Raw genomic sequence first — 21,629 nt, forward strand, 5'->3', positions numbered from 1 at the left:
AGAAAAACTTACATACGCACCTCGTGGGGGAAAGAAAAAAAAAAACATCCAAAATTTATTCTCCAACAAGACAGACAGCATCAGCAGGTAAAAACTACAGGGGTTTCTCCACAGATCATACATTCACACGGGCATGATTTGCTTAACAGGGAGAAAGGCTCTGGTGTGTTCTCTGTAACAATATCCACTTCACAGTGTAAACAGGTACTAGCATTGTGTTCTCAACTTACAATTCCAGAAGGAAAGGCACAACGTGGCAAAAAAATTTTTGGATCCTAAAGTCAGGTGCAATAACACAGACCAACTTTTGTTAACAGTCTTGATCTACTTTTCCACAAAGAAGGAGATTCTCCACTTGGAAATTAAGGTCTTTCTTTCTCCTTCCTTGTTCAACCATCAGAGCATGTTTCATCATTACATATACAAAAAAGGGGGGGGGGTGAGAGTTAAAAAAAAAAAAAAGAATCATGAAAGTATCGTCAACGTCCAGCTGCTCCCACCACACATCAACTCAGGTTTAAGACAGGGCGTCAGAACACTTCAGCGGTCATAAAATAGGAAAATAGACACTATGGCTACAAAAATAAAAAATAAATGAGGTAGATAAATTAAAGCTTTCACACCCATGACTTGCCCGTTTGAACATCGTAGCCTTCATGCAATACTCAAGAACAATCTTCATACTAACTTGGCATAAGCTGCACCAAGGACATTTTTTTGTACAAAGTAGTATGTGAACCTGTAAGAAATATGCCCTTTCCGTGAGTTTCTTCAAGAAGGAAAACCCGGGTCTTTGATCGAGTAGGCACTGGCGAACCAAATTAAGTCACCTGAGGGTCCCTGCTTAGGTGCCTAGCCCTCCTGGTGGCTCAGGAAGGAGGCATCTGGAAAGCGTAGGGAGTACATTGGCACTCTTGGGGCTCCGAATGAACTCTATTTAAATAAGCAGCAACACACATTGACTCCCTAAGGACTAAACCAGTCCATTTGAGGGTATCCTACCTAAGGTCCCAAGGTTGAAGGAATTTTGTAATTCTACAACCTTAAAGAAAAAAAAAAAAAAAGTACATTCAGGAACGAAAAAAAAAAAAAAAAAGGAAGGATGGGTACAGGGATGGGGGGGGGGTGTCATATGAAACAGGTCCCTAAACAGATGCCAGATCTTGTCCATGTACCCGCATACAGTCACCAGGGAAGTATACAGTACCCCCTCCCCCAATTAGGCTAACAGTTGTCTTGTCCATTGTAGTTCAGTAAGTTCCAACTTGAAATAGGATAGTCTTTGGAAATAGTTACTCTTGGTTGTACAAAGGTTTTATGTATACAGTTTGTCGCAAGTAACAACGCTACTTTGCAGGACCCGCTTCTTTCCAAAATTAAAGAAAAAAAAATTCTAGTCTGTATATGTTTTAGTATTTTTTGTTTTTTTCTTTTTCAATTTTTTTCTTTTTTCAATTTCTTTTCTCTTTTTTGATTTTTTTCGATTTTTTCAATTTTTTTTTTTTTTTTTTTTTTTTGCAAAGCAGCATAACAACATCTGATTGTAGGACTTGCCTGAGGTTGTGATCACAACTGTAAACATCATTTGCACATCAGTAAGAAAAACAGGAGGAGATGGGTTCTTTTAACAAGGAAAAAAAAAAAGTAGAGTTCTAGAGGTCATTCTGCCTGCATTTCTCCCTCGACAAAGAGCTTAGCTGACTGCAATCTTATTTTCTTCGAGGAAGTGAGGGAATTGGTGTTTGGGGACACTGTCGGCAGCACCTGGTTTTTCCACTTCAGCACTGATGGCAGACTGGGAGCCATCCATCTTGGAGATAGTGGTGTTGTTCACGATGGAGCTGGCCCCCAGGGAGACTGGGAGGGTAGGAATCCCCCCACTCTGGATCACAGAGATCTCATTGGTCTTCATGGCCAGACCTCCATTGAGCATGGTGGTGTACTGGTTCCACACGACAGGGTCCATGTTCACCGAAGGGGCCAAGATTTCCTTTGGAAACATCTCAGGGACTCTCTTCCCATCAGTTCCTAACAGAGCCATGGTGTTCTCGATGGCCAGCTTCCTCCCACGGCGTGCCGAGCTATTGTTCGCCCCATGCGTCATATAGTGGACCTATGGGGGATAGGAACAGAAAGGTTTCCACCAAAACAGAGATGTGATAGTGTGCACGTGGGCAAGCCAGTCTGTCTGCATAGGAGTTTGAACATTAAAAAAATCCAGGATACCTGTTCTCTTGTGGGGGGAGGGGGGGCGGAAAATCAGATGATTTGGCAACAATGGGCCCACATTCCTGCCTAGAGGCAAGTTAAGACAACCAAGGCAGAGACATTTGCTCCAATTCTGTCCCCATCCCACTGTTCACGTAAGCAAAATTACAGGAACACTTACTATGCACCAGCCATTCTCAAGCACTGGGGTTAAAATTTGTGAATAATAAACCTACGCAGGTAATAACATTGTAAAGAACTTAACACATAAACACACACTGAGTACAAATACAACAGGAAGGGGGGATCCCTGGGTGGCTCAGCAGTTTAGCGCCTGCCTTTGGCCCAGGGCGTGATCCTGGAGTCCCGGGATCGGGATCAAGTCCCACATCAGGCTCCCAGCATGGAACCTGTTTCTCCCTCTGCCTCTCTCTCTCTCTCTCTCTGTGTGTGTGTGTGTGTGTGTGTGTGTGAGTGTGTGTGTCTCATGAATAAATAAAATCTTTTTTAAAAAACTGGAAAATAGAAAAAGAACAAGCTTTAAAAAAAAAAAAAAACAAATACAATGGGAAAACCTATAAGATCAGTAGGTTGCACCCATGTCAATACCCTGGTTATTATTTACATTTCAGTTTTGCAAAATCCTACCAGTGGGGGATACTGGGCAAAGTATGGGAGGATCTAATAATTCTCACTGCATGGGAGTCTACAATTACCTGAATAAAAACTTGAGTTAATGAAATACCCTTTGGGAGTACCCGGGTGGCTCAGTCAGTTAAGCGCCTGCCTTCAACTCAAGTCATGATCCCAGGGTCCTGGGATGGAGCCCCACATTGGGCTTCCTTGCTCAGTGGGGATCCTGGTTCTCCTTCTCCCTCTGCCACCCCCCCCCCCCTTGTGCTCTCTCTCTGAAATAAAATCCTTTAAAAAAAAAAAAAAGGAACCTTTGAACAAAACACTGCCCTGATGAAGCTGACCTACCAAATACACAGTAGGTCAATGATCGTAATCACCACCACAGAGGTCATGGGGAATGAATGCTAAGTTATTCTAGGGTGGTAGACAAGTCAAGAGCTCTTCTGATGATAAGTCCTACTACCTATTGCTCCTTCTACTTGGCCTTTTCTTTTTTAAGATTTTATTTATCTAAAAGAACACAAGCAGGGGGAGGGGTGGGGGGAGAAGTAGACTCCTCATTGAGCTGGGAGCCTGACTTGGGGCTTGATTCCAGGACCTCAAGATCATGACTTGAGCTGAAGACAGATGCCCAACTCACTGAGCCACCCAGGTGCTCCCTTGGCCTCCCTTCTAGAATTATTTTCCTAGTCTAGCTTTTGAGTTTCTAAATCCCTTTCAAGTTTTAAAGCGAGCTGGAAAATGTGGTGGGTGTTAACGTTGCTCAAGTAACCTAATTTCAATCCACAGGATGACATCTTGAGAAGTTGGCCGCTGTCTTGCCAGTGGGCTCAGACATAACTTGCTCTTAATTGCTATAAGTGGTTAAGATGTTACAGGCTTAACTTGAAGTGCTTTACTAATACAATTCATTTAATCTCCTGGACAACTCTGAAGTTGTTGCTACCATTATCCCGTGATTGGGAAACCGAACCATGAGGAGCCATCTGCCCAAAGCCATGTGTGCAGCAAAAGGAGCTCCAGGGACGCCTGGGTGGCTCAGCGGTTGAGCATCTGCCTTTGGCTCAGGGTGTGATCCCGGGGTTCTGGAATCGGGTCCCGCATAAGACTCCCTATAGGGAGCCTGCTTCTCCCTCTGCCTGTGTCCCTGCCTTCTCTCTCTCATGAATAAATAAAGAAATAAAACTTAAAAAAAAAAAAAGTCTCTCATGAATAAAATAAAATCTTTTTAAAAAAAAGAGCTCGGGATCCCTGGGTGGCGCAGCGGTTTGGCGCCTGCCTTTGGCCCAGGGCGCGATCCTGGAGACCCGGGATCGAATCCCACATCGGGCTCCCGGTGCATGGAGCCTGCTTCTCCCTCTGCCTGTGTCTCTGCCTCTCTCTCTCTCTGTGACTATCATAAATAAATAAATTAAAAATTAAAAAAAATAAAAAATTTAAAAAAAAGAGCTCCATACCTTCCCTGGATTGATCCCAGGGACCAGGAACTCATTTAGTTGGTACCAGAGATTAAGTTACTCCATGCTCCTTCCCTGACATGTTCGCCAACTAAAAAGTTAAAAAAAAAAAAAAAGAATATAGCTTGTTTTTGAAGTGTGTTTAACTTTTTAAATGATAGACAGTCTTATAGGTCAACTTCAAGAAGTTTTAACCTTTATTTTGAGCCACAAGAATTCAACTCAACTATTCTACTCCTGCAGAGAAGTGGAGAAGAGGGGATCCCTGGGTGGCTCAGAGGTTTGGCGCCTGCCTTTGGCCCAGGGCGCGATCCTGGAGTCCCGGGTATCGAGTCCCGTGTCGGGCTCCCGGCATGGAGCCTGCTTCTCCACTGCCTGTGTCTCTGCCTCTCTCTCTCATGAATAAATAAAAGAAATAAAACTTTGGAAAAGAGATATAGAAAACATCTCATGTAAACCACAGGCAGGACTAGAAGGAAAACCCGAGGTCCCCAATGCTTTGTTCGTATACAGGCCACTGTCATTCCTGATATGGGCAAGTCTCCTCCCCATCTCCCTGGTAAAATCTTAGGTGGAATCTAACACTAGATAGAGGCCATTCTCTGGAAGGACCTAGCGGCTGGGTTTTAAAAGCACAGCTGATAACCTGGAGGCTCTTTTCTTTAACTCCTCGAGTACGGCTATCCTATACATGTCTAACTCATGGTATTTAGTTCTCGCAGGCTAAGAAAACAGGTACCAACATACAGGGTGGTCACCAAGTGCGGAGGCAAACACAAATCCAACAGTGAGTTGTCAATACTGTCACCCCTTTGTGACATTTATCATCTGTTTCCAGACTGGATTTTACCTATCTACAGAATTATTGTTGAGAGGTTACGGTCGGCCCCAATATTGGAGGGAAAACTACCCTTCGTGTAACTACTTTATACTAAGATACAGGAGCATCCAATAGACCATGTGCCCCGTTCCTACAGAGCAGTATTTGCAAAATGTGTCACTATTTCAGGTGCTGCTAAGATTAGGGGAAAAATGATCAATTTCATTATATTATCAATTTCATCAGACACTGTCAGTAAGAAGTATCTCAATTCAGAGACACAGTGATAGGAGAAAACATGCATATTTCGAGAGCCAGCTGTGGGATGTGACTATACAGCATCCCGTTGGTCTCCATGGAAAATTCATCATAGATGGATTCACACCAGTAAGGACACCCAGCCCCATCCCCACTGAGAGCCTGAAGAGACTCACCTTCAAGTTGCCTTTGGTGGTAAAAGCTCGCCCACATATGTTACACACGAAAGGCTTCTCCCCAGTGTGAGTCCGCTCGTGAATTTGAAGAGCGCTCGCCGAGGAGAAATTCTTCCCACACCGTGTGCAGCCGTGTTGTTTGGCCTGTCGGCGTGGCTGGGCCGTTAGCAAAGGTGTCATGCCTGGGGACATGGTAGCAGGTCCAACAAATGCACCAGGGACTTCGACTTTCACATAGGTTGGCTGGGTTCGGATAAATGTTGATGGCAGACTGCTACGACCTGGTATCCAGAGAAAAGAAACCCCAAACCTTTATCATCCCATACTCCATCCTTCTCAAACCAAAAAAGCGCTCTGACTGAGGACAACCGCCTACCGAGAGCCTAGGAGGAGGTTTGGGGAAATGTGTACTTTGGAGGCAGCTTTCCTCTTGAGCCCATTGACCTGCCCATTGAGTAACGACTCAAATACTTTGAAAAAGTCACCACTTTGGTGTAGAGGTATAGGCAACACCACAACTACTGAAATTCAAGTTCCTGCATTAACAGTTATCTTTAAGGGATGCCTGGCTGGCTCAGTTGGTGGAGCCATGTGACTCTTTATCTCAGGGTTGTGGGTTTGAGCCCCATGTTGGGTGTAGAGTTTACTTAAAATACATAAAAACTATTTATAAAAAGTTATCTTTCAAGTATGTCGGGACACCAGCCTTATTTCATTCTACGATGTAGCAGTTCTTCCATTTCACCATTAATGCTATCAACTGGTATCCCACAATTTATATGTGCATTTAAAATGGATTAGATTCTCCTCCTCATACTGCCCCCCCCCCCCCGTTCCCCCGCCAAAAGTTATTAGTCTATGAACCTTAGGTTAGGGAGTGGGACCTCAGACTCAAGAAACTATGGCTTATCTCAGTTGGCCAAACAGCAGTGCCCACTTTCTCAAACATTCTCCTTACTGGATCATTTCCTTCAGATTACCCAATGTCTCCCTGGGGCTCAAACACGAAAGTTAAGAACCAACAAGTGTGCTGTCCATACCCAATTTGCATTAACCACCATAAATAAAAGGACATCATTAGTGCTAGGACAGAAGTAGTTCTAATTCCCCTCTACCCAGAAGTACAGAGAGGCTAACTGTCCTACAAAGGAGCTGCTTTGCATACATCATACTGTCCATTTGCCAAGTTCAACCCAGGTGCCTCTTGGATGACCTTGTGCCCAAAATGGACCTAAGTTAAATCCAAAGCTCTATCACCTTCCATCTCAGTGCGGCTGTTCTCGGAGCTGTCTGCTTTGCCACCAGCATCAGGAGACCTGGACTTGATGCTCTCTGCCTGGCTATTGGCCGGGGACAGGGCCTGGAAGGACGCGGTCTCCAGCACATCTGGACTTCGGCTCTGGTACTCCTGGTCCCCCATCACCGAGGACGACGAGTCGTTGGTCAAGCCGTCGCTCTCCACTGAGCCGTTTTCTCTGCTGCTCTGCCGCTGCAGGACAAGAGGAGCAGGACCCACCTTCCCCGGGGCATCTAGGGCGGCCGTCACGGCGAACCCAAGAGTGGGGGATGCCGAGTGGACGCTGGGAAGCGGCACGGGGACCTTCAGGGAGCTGCCCGAAGCGTCCTGGGGACCCAGCTCGTCCACGTCGATGCTCTCGATGACGTCATCGTGACAGGTGGCACCTGCGCTGCCATTTTCGCTGACCATCGCGGCCTCGGGACCCGCAAAGTCACAGGGGTTCTCGGGCAGAGGCGTGTTGGGAATCTGGCCGCCCATGTGCATCCGGATGTGCTGCTGCAGCAGGACCGCGTTCGTAAACTTCTTCTGGCAGATGGGGCACGAGTGCTGCGTCTTTATGGACGTGTTGGTCCGGTGAACCCCGAGGTGAGTCTTCAGGTTGCCCTTGGTGGAGAAGGCCCGGCCACAGATCTTACACTGGAACGGCCTCTCCCCGGTGTGGGTGCGGTAATGCATCTTGAGGGAGCTTTGGCAGCTCAAGACCCGGTGGCAAATGAGACATTCGTTGGGGTCGGTGGTGGCCTTGTCGATGTTCTCCACCAGCTGCTGTAATTTCAGGGTCTCTGACCCCGGCTCGGGGGTCCCACTCCCTTGGAAGCCACCAACCCTCGGGGAAGTGTGGTTTGGCCCCCCCCCAGACAGTAGGGATCCGTCCTCACTTTCTGGGGAAGGCCCGGGCTGCAGGTCGTTGGGCAGAGGGCCGCCCAGGAGGTCCTTGGGGTTAGTCCCTGAAGAGAGATTCTGAGGTAGCCCTAGACCGGGGGTCCCTGTTACAAGGACAGGTTTGCTGTCTAAAGAGAGACTCGATTCATCTACGGGGACGGGTACAGAGAGTGCATAGGGAATGCCATTGCCTGCCGTCATTTTGTCGTGGAACTCGGCAAAGAGCTGGGGGTTGGCCTTCACCTGGGGATGTCGATGAAAGTGCACCTTGAGGTTGCCCTTGGTGGTGAACCGGTGGCCACAGACAGAGCACACGAAGGGTCTCTCTCCGGTATGGGAGCGGAGGTGGATCTGCAGGGAGCTATCGGTCCCAAAAACCTTGCTACAGTACTTACACTTGTGCTTGCAGAGGATGGCCTCGTCTTTGGGTTTGGCCTCCACCGGGGACACGTTCGGTGGCTTCCCCTTCCCTTTCTTGGACGGGTCTAACGCCACGGTGGAGAAAGGGCTCTGGAAGAGCACAGAGCCTGGGGCCTGAGGTAGCAAAGCACCGGGAAGGCGCGACATGACGTTCGGCAGCACCCTCGTCCCGTCGGGCTTCAGGGCGAAGGACGCCAGCCCCTGGGAGCTGGCGGTGGAAGGGATGTTTGCGTGAGGTAGCTTGGCTGGTTTCAAGGCGTCCAGAGACAGGCCCTGGCTGCCGGCTTTCTGGCTGAGCAAGGCCACGGCCGCGGAAACCTGCTGGGACATGTGGCTGCCCAGGGTCTTGAGGGTGTCCGCTCCCGCCACGCCCGAGTGGAGGGCGTGCGAGGCCCACATGTTCACCTGCACGCGGATCTGCTCGGTGAGCTGGATCTGCTGCAGCTGCTGCTGCTGCAGGCACAGGATCTGCTCCAGGACCCACGGGATGCTGCTGGCGCCGGGCACGGGGGCTGGCGGCGCCTCGGCGCTGCGCTGGTTCACCGCCACCTTGGTGCCCCGCAGTGCTTGCAGAGTGACGTTAGTGTTGGCCACTTTGCCTTTGGGTAGATAGCTTATGTCCTGGGACGCGGTGGGCAGGGCGGTCTCGGCCTTCAGGTACACGACAGACTCGGCACCCAGCTTCTCCTTCAGCTCCCCCGAGCCGCCGCCATCCTCCCTGTGACCCTCCTTACCGCCTGGGCTGTGCGGCGGGTGGCCGAGCGCGGCCCCGGGGAACTCCTCCGGAGGCACCGGCCCCTCGCTGTCGTTCATGATGAGCACCGGTGGGGTTTTAGTGCAATTTTTCTTATGTTCTAAGAACTCCGAGAAGCTGAAGAACTCTGCACAGCATTTCTCACAGATGTGAGTCTCCTCCCGACGAGTCCTCTTTGCAGTCATTCCATCCCTGTTGGCTTCACTGCCGGTCCCCGGGTGGTTCATTGGAGCACCTGGGACAAGAGAGGAAAAGCTAAGAATGGTGCCCAAGAAGGGGCGGGGGGGTAGGGGGGCGGTTTCTAGGAAAGAACCGCAACTTCACGACCTGTGTCCTAACAGGGAGAAGACTGTCAGAGGGACCCAGGCACCCGAAAGGACTGACTGAACCAACCACTTGTGTTGTGGGTTGAACTGTGTCCTCCGCAAAAGACACCCAAGTCCTTATACTCAGCACCTGTGCATGTGAACTTATTTGGAACGGTATCTTTGCAAATGTAATTGGGAGGGTCCCTAACCCAACGCCTGATGTTCTTAAAGGGACAGGGAAAGGACAGATGGAACAAGTAAGGCCCTATGAAGGAACCTGGTGGCCGGAAGCCAGGAGTGCCAGAAGCCAACAGGAGATAGAAAGGAGGCTTGGAACAGGTTTCTTCCTCAGTTTCCAGAAGGAACCATCCCCGCCGACACCTCAATTTCACATGTCTGGCCTCCAGAACCATTAGCCTCAATCTGTTGTTTTAAGTCATTTGATTTGTAGCAATTTGTTACAGAAACCCTAGGAAATCCTACAATTTATTATTATTTAAATAATCCCCTTGGAGCTCTGCACCCCACTCAGAGTGAGCCTGCAAAGGCCAATGGGTCTCACGCAGTGACTATAAATAATGGAAACCTGCTCAAATATGGCCGATCATCCCCATCTTGGGGCCACTGAAAGCGAAACTGCTGTAAATCACTCAGTGTCAACGAGGGCACCTTCCCACTTTCAGGGCACCAACAATCATGATAGCAGTGCCAAATTCACTGAAAACATGGAGAGCAGCACACGGGGCACATGCACACAGGAAGGCCAAGTGGATGCTCCTAGGAATATTATCCTAGGAGACACAGACAAAAGGAAAGATTTCATGTTCTAGGAAGGCAGTGACTAAAGACTTTGATGACCTTACAGATCACGCAACAACTAGAGAAATGCCTTAATAGTCAGGACACTAAAAGGGTTTAATAAACCATTATGTCAAGAAAGAAGCCCGAGAATGGAAAGAGGGGATGGGAACGATGGGCTTCATTCTTATCCCTGTACTTGCAACATCGACTACTGTTATTTATCTGAAATGAAATATCAAAAATCAAACATATTCCTATTCTGGGCAGTTACATCCCTAAAAAGGTTTAGTCCATGGATTTCTTTTGTAATTAAGTCCTATTCCCTTCAGGGTTAATGTTAACAAGCACATTAAAATGCCCATCTTGCTGTGGCTTTATCCAGATGCCTGGGTCCTGAAAGCAAAAAAAGCTGGGGGAAGAGCCTCTAAGCTACTTTATTGCTCTCATTTCCTGGCTATCCGATTATACGTACACTCCCCCACTAAGAAGTCATAGAGGTATGCCTCGGAGTCAGCAACGCTTGGCGTATGCTCTAAACCACACAGATAATTGCACAAGTACACAAAGACCCATGTAAGAAGGGTTGTTTTTTGTGGGTTTTTTTTTTAACAGAAATTTTTCTAGCAGCTACTATCAATTTTGATTCACTCACACAGCAAAAGTGGCATATAACTTCTGTATGCCCCAACATGGAGAGAGTTAGGTGAAAGAAACAGGCTGCAGAATATGTAAAATGTGACCATTTTTTGTTTAAAATAAAACCTGTGTGAAACGTACGAATGCATGGGAAAAGGCCAAGAAAGATACACATCACTTTTAAGAAATCATTACTTTTTTTTTTTTTTTTTTAAATCATTACTTTTAAAAGCAGACTAATATAGTTTGCCTCTCAACTCCTTGGGGGACTGTACTCCCTAAAACTATGGGGTTTTGACAGAAGAGTCCAGAGTATGGGGAAAGAACAGATCTTGGAAAAGGAAAGTGTATTTTTCTTGAGAACATCTATAGATTTCAGAGTTTCAAAAAGTGGTTCTTTAACATTTATGTTAAGGTGGCCTACATGAAGTTTTGTAAGGTGTGTTTGGGTTAGGGGTGGGCCAGGGAGAAAGAGCCAACAGCTAGCTACAAACAGGTCTGGACTGCCAGGGTAGGGAAAGCAGGTTAGGGTTATTCCAGCACTTACCTGTGAACAACAGGTCTGATATGGTAGCCTTACCCTTCAAAATTTGCCTGAAACATCCATAATCATGAAAGCCTCATAAGGTAGCTATGCCTGGGTTAAGTCAAGTGATTCAGTTAACTGTGTCAGGGGGCCTGAGTGGCTCAGTTAAGTGTCTGCCTTCCGGCTCAGGTCACGAACCCCGGAGGGTCCTGGATTGAGCCCCGAAACTGGGCTCCCAGCTCAGTGGGGAGTCTGCTTCTCCCTCTCCCTCTGTGTGCTCACTTGCTTGCTCTCAAATAAATAAATAAATCTTAAAAAACAACAACAAATGTGTCAAGTACCTACTAATGTGCCTGACACCATCCTGGATGGGATCTGGGCAAAGTGCAGATATGCAGGTGCTCAGGAAAGAGTTTCTCTACATCTTCTATCTCTAATGGCTCAAATGGTTAGCTGGGCAAACAGAACAAAGCTTATAAAAATGGTCACTGAATGCCTAACTCATTTCCCAATACTTCCCACCTCCTACTGTGCCCAAAGCAGGGGAGATAGGGACCCAATGGTGAAAAGATGACCCTGGTACTACTGTCTGTAGTTCCAACTAGGGACCTCTTGGTACCTCATACTGTATTCATCCAACCGATTCGATATCAGCTCCATTTACAGATGAGAAAAACAAATTCAGGTATCATGACTTGCCCAAGGTAGCACAATTAAAAAATAGTTACAGATAATTTCTGAATTCTTACTATGTGCCAGGTATAATTCTGAACAACTCATAGGTTATAACTCTATGAGGTAGGGGCTATTATTGTTTTACCAAGAGGGGAACTGAGGCACAGAGGACTTCATTTTGCCCAAGGTAATACAACTGATAAACTGCAGGGCAAGGGGGCACTTGGGTGGCTCAGTGGTTGAGTGTCTACCTTTGGCTCAGGGAGTGATCTTGGGGTCCTGGGATCCAGTCCCACATCAGGCTCCCCACAGGAAGCCTGCTTCTCCCCTAGGCCTAGGTCTCTCCCTGTCATGAATAAGTAAATAAAGTCTTAAACAAAAAACCCCTGCAGAGTCAATATTAAAACCCAGGCTTGGGACACCCAGATCCTCCCTCCTTCCTACCATACATAATGTTTCTTCTGTTAACACTGCAACTATCTTTCCTCTCAAAGACACACCAAGGATCACAGAAAAGCCTGAGGGGTTGAGTTGGCAAGGAAGGTGGGGCACCTGGGTGGCTCAGGGTTTGAGCCTTTGGTCATGATCCTGGGGCCCTGGGATGAGTCCCGCATTGGGCTCCCACAGGGAGCCTGCTTCTCCCTCTGCCTGTGTCTCTACTTCTCTGTGTCTCTTACAAATAAATAAACTAAATCTTAAAAAAAAAAAAAAAAAATAGTTGGCAAGGAAGGGAAAAGAGGGCTAGGACACACACTACTATCTTTCTGGGACTCTCAGAAGGGACTTTAAAAGTTAGGACACAACGCACCCCTGCTACTTTTCCAGGTGAAGTTCAATAGGTAAGTACACCTCTTTCCTTGCAGTCCTAATACTGTTCCCAGTTACAGTTCAAGAATCAACTTAAAAATATTTGTCAATTCCCAGAATATAAGATCTATCCCTACACTTTCCCAGTACTTGAAATGAGGTGTTAGAGTAGGTGTTATGGGGCACTCTTTCTGGAAAAGCAATTCTGGCAACTATGTATCCAGAACTTCAAAAAGTAGAACTTTTGAACAAGTTCCTCTTGGGAGGGAAATACACACTATTGGTAGGTGCCTACAAAGAGATACAGCTCCTTCTGAGCACTGTGGCTACATCACCAGGTTAGTGCAGTTCTCCTTTGACCCTTGTTGGGAATTTACTGTATGAAATACAGGGATGCATTTCTCATATTAACAAACAGCAAACTCTGGTCAAGCCATAAGGTTCAGGTTAAATACATCAGGGTACAGAAAAAAAAGGAGACTACAAAAATCAAGCAGATCTAGGTTACATGTGCTGCTTTGGAGGACAACTGCCCAGGATTTATTTCAAGAGGAAGAAGAGAAGGGGCTGTCTATCTGTGGTCCCATCTGTGTTTGTGGATAAAGATATAAATATGTATGGGGAAAATTTCCGTCTAAAGTAAGAGAAACTACTGGTGGGCTCTAGCTCTTGGGAGCGTTAAGGCCACAGACTGAGATGTAAGAGAAAACTTCAAAGTATCCACTTTTGTACTATGGTTTCTTTTTCATTAGCATGTCAAAGCCCTTGGACTCCACCATTTTAACTTCTGGAAATCTCCAATAAAGTCCATACAAGAATTCCCATTCCACTGTCAGGAAAACCACCACTACCCTCCACAAACAACACAGCACATGCTATTGCACCCTTAACCCACTCATCTCTGCAACCACGAAATCAAGCCAGCGTCCTCGATCCCAATTTGTCATCGTGGAAACTGAGGCTCAGGAATAATTAAGTGGCTCCAGGTAACAAGCTGCTAACTAGAAAAAGATCAGGGATTGTATTCTTAAGTACTATCTAGAGGAGCACTACAACTTGGTGGACTCATTTGGTTTCTTCTAGAACAGAGTTTCTCAAACTTTATTTCATGCTTCTATGGAGGGTTCTAAAGCTTTGTTTTCCTAACTACCGGCCCCCTCCTTGAAATTTTAATACCACAAATATGTCTGTGTTTATATGTTATGCACTGCGGTCCTTCGGAAGGCTACAATCCACACTTACCAAGTTTTCTGTCCCTGCTCCCTCAAAAAATGTTTACCCCCTTGGGGACAATATTCCTTCATTGAAAGCAGGTTCTAAACTAGCATTCTTTAACTGTAGTCCATGAAATTAGAGAAGGAAAAAAAAAATCTTTGTTTTCACTAATCCAAACTAAAATTTAACATTTCTTTCCATTACAAATGTAGGAAACACCCCACGGTGTTATTTGTAGAAAAAGCAGATCTTTTCATATGATGTGAATGCTGTTACATTACCGGGAATTCTGGGTCACCTGACCAGCTGTGCTAATCTTATTTAATGTCTTCATAAAGAAGCATGTTATTATATTGTAAATGCTTTGGGTTTTGATAACCATTTCAATGCAGTTTACTTCCTTGGTATTTTCTGTGTATTTTTTGCTTAAAAAAAAAATACATTCTGTTGAGAAGGAATCTATGGCACAAAAAAGGTTAAGCCCTCGGCACTAGAAGGATCTAACAGTTTCCAAGAGTGATTTACAACCTGAATACCAGCTTGCCTTCACTGTATACACAGGCTGGCCTCTTCTGTAGCCTGGATGCAAAGCCAGCAACATCCCACTTGAGTCTTAAAACAGCGGCAGCTCTGAATGCATGTGCAGTAAAACGTACTTCTACATCCAGACCACCGCTGGCAAATACCGAAGCCTTATTTGCCCGAGAGTAAGAGGTCTGAGTTATGAACAATTGCCTGCTCCGCTTAAGTTAACCCTTCCCGAAAGGAAAAAGCAAAGTTCAGAGAGATTACCCGGCAACTAGTTCTCCCATCTTTCCACCCCACCCCCACTCCGAATTTTAGGAATGTTATCTCTCAGCATCTAGTTATCCAATAAGTTGGAAGAATGCAGTAAACCCAGCAGGGGTCTTAGATTCAATCACTGCCAAATGGATAGAAAATACTCTTACTATTGTATAGAAGAAAAGCTCATCTACTAGAAGCCAATCAAATTCTGGAGACCCGAAAATGCTTAAAAAATAAAACCTGTATAATCTTGAGAAAAGCATTATGACTCAAGCTTATCTCCCTCCCCATTTCTATATTAAAAGAATCACAATGAGTAGATTATCTAAAGTATACAATATCTTCAACCCTCCCCCACCCACAGGATAATTGCTTACCAAAAAACAAAAGTAAAAGATTTCCTTTGAACCAGCTAAAAGAAAGCTCCCATTTACCGGTTTAATTTTACATCTCAATTCAGCAATCCAGAAACACTTAAGTAACAAGGCTTTAACTCAATTCATACATGGCAAATCAGAGCTATAATTAAGTTCTACTTAATTAAGAGCTAAAAACTTGTTCCAAACAGTCTTGGATCAAAATTCAGGGACTCTGCTGAAAAGGAAGAACAGTAAAAGAATCAAAGAAGGTTGTAACAGCTGTTAATGTGTCTTGAGTTCTGCTATTTACATTAAGAGATAGGTCCCATTTTCCTTCAACTGGGGCTCATCTTTTAAGCAAACTTGTAAACTCCATGCAGGCAGGGACTTTTTTTTGTCAGTCCCTTCTACAGAGTCACTCCCAGAACAAAGACTTGACAGTCATGAAATTCACTTGGAAAAAAAAATAATAAAGGATGGTGGTAACTGGAGATGCAGTACTTGTTTGGATTTAGTCTTTTAAAATGGTTTAGATGCTTTCTTTGATGAACCAAAAGTACAACAGGTTAAGGGCTGATGAAAGAGGGAACTTGTTGAACTCTTCCCCATGATTTTTCCAGGGCCCTAAGGCCCAGAGCATGAAATGCAAACACTGTTTTATTTCCAACCCTCTTCCTAAAGACCTCTTAAATGTAAGGTCCCAAAAGCACATCTCAGATGTTAAAAGGGAGAAGAGATCGTCAAATTCGACCAGCTAAACACTCATCATGGCTCCTTCAAAGGAACTGATGGAAAATCCCATCTCATAACCAACCAGAGTCAGATCATGATAAACAGCTCCTTGGATTCAAAGCATGGCTAAAAATCAACCATGAGCAAGCCATTTTCAACCCGGAGCTACTGTTTACTCTAAAATGAGTACAAATGAGAGTTAAAGATAATGTACTTGAGGTCCCAGCCTGGTGTCCAGGCACTTACTTAGGCTACAGTTTAAAAACTGCAGAATCATCTCAGTTAGCAGTTCAGAACTCTCTTGACGCAAATAAAACCGAAAACATTGTTATTTTGAACAAAACTAATTACTGATCACGCTGCCAGCACACAGTGGGTCTTCTGCAGTTGAAATTCTCTGAACAGGACTCTCTACCTCCTTTTGTATAAAGGAAAAATCCAAAAGCTCAGAGTAATTGGACAGGTCTCAAAGTTACACAGCTGAAAGTCATACAATCAGACTGGAATGCACATCTCTAAACCTTACCAAAACACTAACTTCATTTAAAAAGAGGAAGTGCTAACTCCATCTCCTGCTCCCAAGATGGCTCCCCACGCCCCCACCCCCCACCCATGAGGAAGCTAGTGGAGGCTGAAATGACCAAGTACCGATGTGTGTAATTCATTTTTAACGGAACAAAGGGGGCTCCGGGCAAGCTGGAGCCCCTTTCTCTATCAGAAACTATGATCGAAACACAGAGAGTCGGCCTGCAACACGCAAGCTACTGTCATCGAGATTTCTCCCTCTCCCACAATTAAAACGGGGGCTTCCAAGTGCCCTCTTCTCAAAATCCTTATAGCCAGGGGAGGTCATTTCAGTTTAGAAACTGGGGCGAGGCAGTTGTTTGAAACTTGGGGATCTTAATCGTTGATGGTTGTAATCCAGTTTAGCACAAAGGGCCTTCGAAACTCTTTTGAGAAAATGCTAATTTCCCCCCATATGTAGCGTGAGTCCACTGCCCACCTGCAGATTTTTTGATCTGCTAATTGATCTCCAAACTCCACCTTCCTCCCTCAAGAACTGCATTCTTTACAAGTGGATCTCAAATTTGGTTTTGCAAAATAGGTCCGGGCCCAAGTCTTTTAACTTTTTAAAATTGCACAGGTCTATGTATCTATCTATTTATACAGATCTGCCTATATGGATCTATGTGTGTCTCTCTATACAGCTATACGTACTGAGCATACAGATAGGTACCTACAGACAGGCTGCTCAGATGAAAAAGGCAGTCATTAAACTGCCCGGGGAAGCTACCTTCTGTCCCGTGGGGGCAACTGGAGATCCTGCAAACACATTCTAGGATCGAGGAATTCTTGAAAAGAATTCCAGAGAACAGCAGGTACAGCCCGGGCTCGCGCAAGCCAGTGGCTGAAGTTGCCAGGGGCGCCCATCCTGCGCTCGGCATCCCCACCCCGCAGCCCGTCCCACCCATCAGGTGTGAGCCGGTACCTGCGAGGGGACCCGCCTCTCCGCAAAGCGTGTGGCTCCGGGCAGGGCCTCCAGGGGGCGCCCGCGCGCAACTCGGCGGTCGGCTCGGACCCCAGCGATCGATAACGACCCCCCCACGGCCGCCCCCAAATCGTGGAGGGAGCGGAGCGCACAGCCAGGCCGGAGAGCCCCAGCCTAGCTCGGGTTAACTGCCAACTCCAAGCCGCGCTCATTGAAGAAGCCGCCCGGTGACACGCTCCCCGCAAAGGTGCCAACCACCACCCAAAGCGCCCCTGGCGTGCGCCCACCAAAAGTGAAGGGGGCTGGAGAATGGGGAGGTCAGAGCAGAACCAGGGGAGGGGTCAGAGCCCGGAGCTCGCCCCTCCTCTTGGGAGGAAGCGGGCGGGCGGAGGGTTAACCCTTTTGTTCCAGGTGGGCCAGGCGACCGAGCCTCTGCACGCTCTCCCCCCACCGCCCCCCCCACCCACGGCACAAAGAGAGTCCATCCCCCTGGGACCCCGGGTGCGCGCCGCCCAGACCATCAGACGCCCCGAAAACGCACAGCCGCCCCTCGTCGAGCTGATCTCTTTCATTTGCCCTGGAAAAATGTTATTTGCGGGCTGGGGGTAGGGGGGTGGGGGGGTGGAGAACGTGGGGGGGGGGGTGCGTGTGAAAAAGAAAAAAAGAAAAAAAACAGGGATTTACATTAAACCCATTATAAATTCGGAAACCCACTACATCCCCAAGAAGGGGGAGGTAGCCCCGAAGCAGCGCCCGTCGGAGCGGTGGCTTCCAGCGGCTGGGGTTGCAGCGCACACTCCCACGGGCGGCTGAGAAATTAGAAAGCAGGCGGGGAGGAGGGAAAACGACCCACAAGGCCCCAGAGGAGGCTAACAACGCCCCCTCCCCCCACGCGCAGCTAAAAACTTATCAGGCGACAATTTGGCGGGCCGGGACCGGGGGGGGGGGACCGGGTGGGCGCGCGCCCCGCTCCCGCCGCCTCCTCCGCAAGGGGCCGGGGTCCGAGCGCCTCCCCGCCCCGGGAGCTCGCCCCGGCCGCGACCGCCCAGCCCTGGCCCGACCTCTCCGCGCACCCCCCGCGCCCCCGGGGCGCGCTTCTGGGCAGCCGGGCGCCCCGGAAAAGCCCCGCAGGGTTCCAGGCCGGGGCACCCCGCCGCGCGCCCGCGCCCCCGCGCCCCCGGCCCCGAGCCCCGCGCCCCTCCCGCGCGCCGCGGTTATTTTTAGGAAGTCGGAAATCAAAGATGGCTGGAGGTCAGGCCCCGAAAGGTTAGGGCGAAGATCGGCAGGCGGCAAAGCCCAGCGAGGACGGGGGAAAAAAAAAAAAAAAAAGCTAAAACCTTAATTTTTTTTTTTTTTTTTTTTTTTTTTAATGAGCGATCCTGCGCCTTCCCCCCGCCAGCCCTCTTCGGGGCCTCCAGAGAGCGGGTGGCCCGCACCCCAGCTCCCGGAGGTGGGGAGAGGTCGCGCCCCCTCCCCCCGCCCTCCCGGCCCGGCCCGGCCCGACCCGGCCCTGGAGGGGCGCGTGCAACAGATCGCCCTCCCCCGGGGGGCCTTCCAGGAGCGCGCCCCGTCTCCAGCCTCCCAGAACACCCCCCCCGGGGGGGGCAGGGAGAAAGGTGGGGAACCCCCGGGGTCTTTCTTTTTAAAAGCGGCGCCAGAGAGGGAGGAGGGGAACCGAAGTTACAAGTGGGGGGGGGGGCGGGGGGAGGAGGCTACCGGCGAGGGGAGTGGAACCAATTAAGGGGCGAGGGACGAGGAGGGAACCTTTCAGGAATTGAGGGGCAGAGAGGGTGGGGGTCAGGCTTACGAGACCTGGGGGTGAAACTTACACGAGAGGAGGGAAGCGGTGGAGGAAAAAAAAAAAAAAAAAAAAAAGTGGAATTAACGAGGGGGCGGGGGGCGAGGGTGCCTCGCGCCCCCAGCACGGAGCCCCCCGACCTCGGTGCCTGCCAGAATGCGCGCTGCGAGGCGCCGGCCCCCCGAAGCCCGCGCCCCCCAGGGTCCGGCGAGCGCCCGCGAAGCTGCCCGCCCCCGGCGCGCGCCCCAGCCCGGCTCACCCGGCTCCCCCGCCGCCGGCGCCGCTGCGGCCGCATCTGCAAACTCCGGGGCCGGCTGCTGCGGGGGCTGCTCGCCCTGGTCCTCCTCCGAGTTGATGTGCTGGGGTTTCGCCTGCTTGCGCCTCGACATGGTGCGAGCATCGGGCCGCCTGGAGAGCCGCGGTTATTTGCCCACTCCGCCACAAATTCCTGGAGTTGGGAAATTTACCCCCCTTCGGCCGGAACGCGCATGTCCCAGTAATTATTATTATCAATAATGCATTGCGATTTATCATGAGCCCTGACAGCTGATTGGCCTGAGTCCAAGACCTCAGAGATCATTTAAATAAGCCCTCATTGATCAGGGAGGGGCGAGGCATTCTGGGCTTTGTAGTCCGGCCCTGCCGGCGACAAAGGCGTGTTCGTCGGGGGAGCGCAACTAATTAGCATCCGGGCTCAGATTGGCTGGATCGTGCACGAAATCGGAGGGGGGACCCATCCTCGCCCCAGCTATCTGAGTCCTTGGAGAGAAGAATAAAAATAATCGTGTGCTTATTCGAAACCAGGAGCGTCCGTAAAACTTTTGGAAGGAGCGTATGGGGTGGCGTTGCTCCAAAAATCACTTTTGGAAGGTTGATATCCGCGCAAGCCGGGGTTGGAAGGTCTTTTCAGTGGAACAGTTTGGCTTGATTTTTACATCTACCAATTAAAAAAAAAAAAAAAAAAACCACCAAAAACCCAAAACCAACCAACCAACCAACCAAACAAACAAAAAAACACAAAAAACCTGCAAACAAAAAACTGGGATGTGACCTGTGTCACCTTCCATCTTATTTTTGATTGCGATGCTTAAATGGAATTTCTAGATGCCTGAAGAAGAGTGAACATGGTGGTTGATTTGATTCGACCTTCCCAATCCATCGCAACTCTGCAAGTGGCCTTGGAATTTCCAAAATTTCAGATTATCCTTTTACCATGATTTATTTTCTTGAAATGCTAACTAATAGCCTCTCCCCCCGCCCCCCAACCCCAGGATTCATATTCACAAAGGTTGGTTTGTTGTTAAAAGGCGACCTTGGTTTTTGGTTTGGAGGTTTATTTTCACTCTAAAATGACTGAAACCAAATACTGAAAAGGCAGATTAAAGGCCAGTATAGTCAGAGATAATATCAAAACAGCAAGCAATTGCATTTTTTCCCCCACAAAGCCATAAATGTCTGATAACATCATATTTTATTGCTGAGACAATGCTCTTACATCTCCCATGCAATAGCAATGAGTACTGTTAGAGTATCTGAGTGTCACTAAACTAATCTTTATTGGAATTTTTTGCAATAAAGACTTCATTATGAAAAAGGGGTATAGTTCAGAGTGATTGCATCATCCTGACGCCGGGATACCTGGCATTTTCTAAAATTGTGTATGTATAATATTACATGTATACGCATTGATACAGTAAATCCCTATATTTAATTCCATTAATTGCCTCGCGCAAGGTAAATGCTCAAAAAATGTCGAATAAATGATGAAATTTTCAGCCTTCTCAGTCTGTGATTGGTGTTTCCATGACGCCTCCGGGCCTGCGTCTTTATTTGGCTTTTACTTCATTGTAAGAGAACTGTAAACCATCCACATTTGTGCCTTGCATTTGCTCCATTAGTTATATATCAAGTTCCCAGCTTGTAAGAGTTTCTTGTAAGCTCATCAGAAATGCAAGCAAAATAGAATGCTGGGCTCATAAATACATTCACCTGGGTATTTGGACATCCCAAGGAGGAGAATAAATCAGCTTGATCATCTTTTTGATATTCATGGCCATCAATAAAAACTTACTGAAAGAAGGTTAACCTCCAATTTTTGAGTCTCCGCTTGAAAATGTTTCGCTTTGTTTTATGTAAGTCCCCTAAAGCAAAAAAGATAGAATTACAGTCAATGGCCAAAGTTGGGAAGGTAAGAATTTGGTTTAATAATACATGGAAGCTGTTTAGAATTCTCATACTGAGTAAAAAAGCCAATTAACACCTGCTTTGCTGACTAATTTACTTATATTCCTAACACCTTTTCTGTTTAACATGGTGTGGCAGGAGATGTAATTGAGAAATCTAAATGAATGTACAGTAGGTTTATAGCTCAAGACATATTAGTGGCTTAAAGAAAACTTCATTAAAGGTAAGGTTTCTTATAATTATTTTAGTTGTTAGTTTCATCATTTCTGCTTAGAACAAGGTCAAAAAACTGCCGCTTGCATCTCCAAGTGATGATGATAATAATTACTGTTTGAGCCGCTGTTATGTGCCGCAGACTCCCTAAACACACACTCCCTTGTTTTATTTTCCCAGGGAAACTGA

The 21,629-nt window shown here is 47.6% G+C and overlaps 1 protein-coding gene across 2 annotated transcripts; it reads right to left on the minus strand.

Moving 5' to 3' along the window:
* Window positions 1–21: 21 nt before the first annotated feature.
* On the minus strand, window positions 22–19,642 carry SALL4 (spalt like transcription factor 4). Of its 2 annotated transcripts, none has more exons than XM_038572614.1 (4): window positions 19,303–19,642; window positions 8,133–9,146; window positions 5,556–5,836; window positions 22–2,113 (listed from the first exon to the last, which is right to left on the minus strand). In XM_038572614.1, the coding sequence occupies exons 1-4, from the start codon at window positions 19,430–19,432 to the stop codon at window positions 1,694–1,696; spliced, it is 1,845 nt and encodes a 614-aa protein (XP_038428542.1). In that variant the 5' UTR covers window positions 19,433–19,642; the 3' UTR covers window positions 22–1,693. The 2 variants fall into 2 exon arrangements, with proteins under 2 accessions (XP_038428542.1, XP_038428541.1); XM_038572613.1 differs by having other exon boundaries at window positions 6,813–9,146.
* Window positions 19,643–21,629: the final 1,987 nt, after the last annotated feature.

Source organism: Canis lupus, chromosome 24 (assembly GCF_011100685.1).
Source record: "Canis lupus familiaris isolate Mischka breed German Shepherd chromosome 24, alternate assembly UU_Cfam_GSD_1.0, whole genome shotgun sequence".
Classification (NCBI taxonomy): Eukaryota; Metazoa; Chordata; class Mammalia; order Carnivora; family Canidae; genus Canis; species Canis lupus.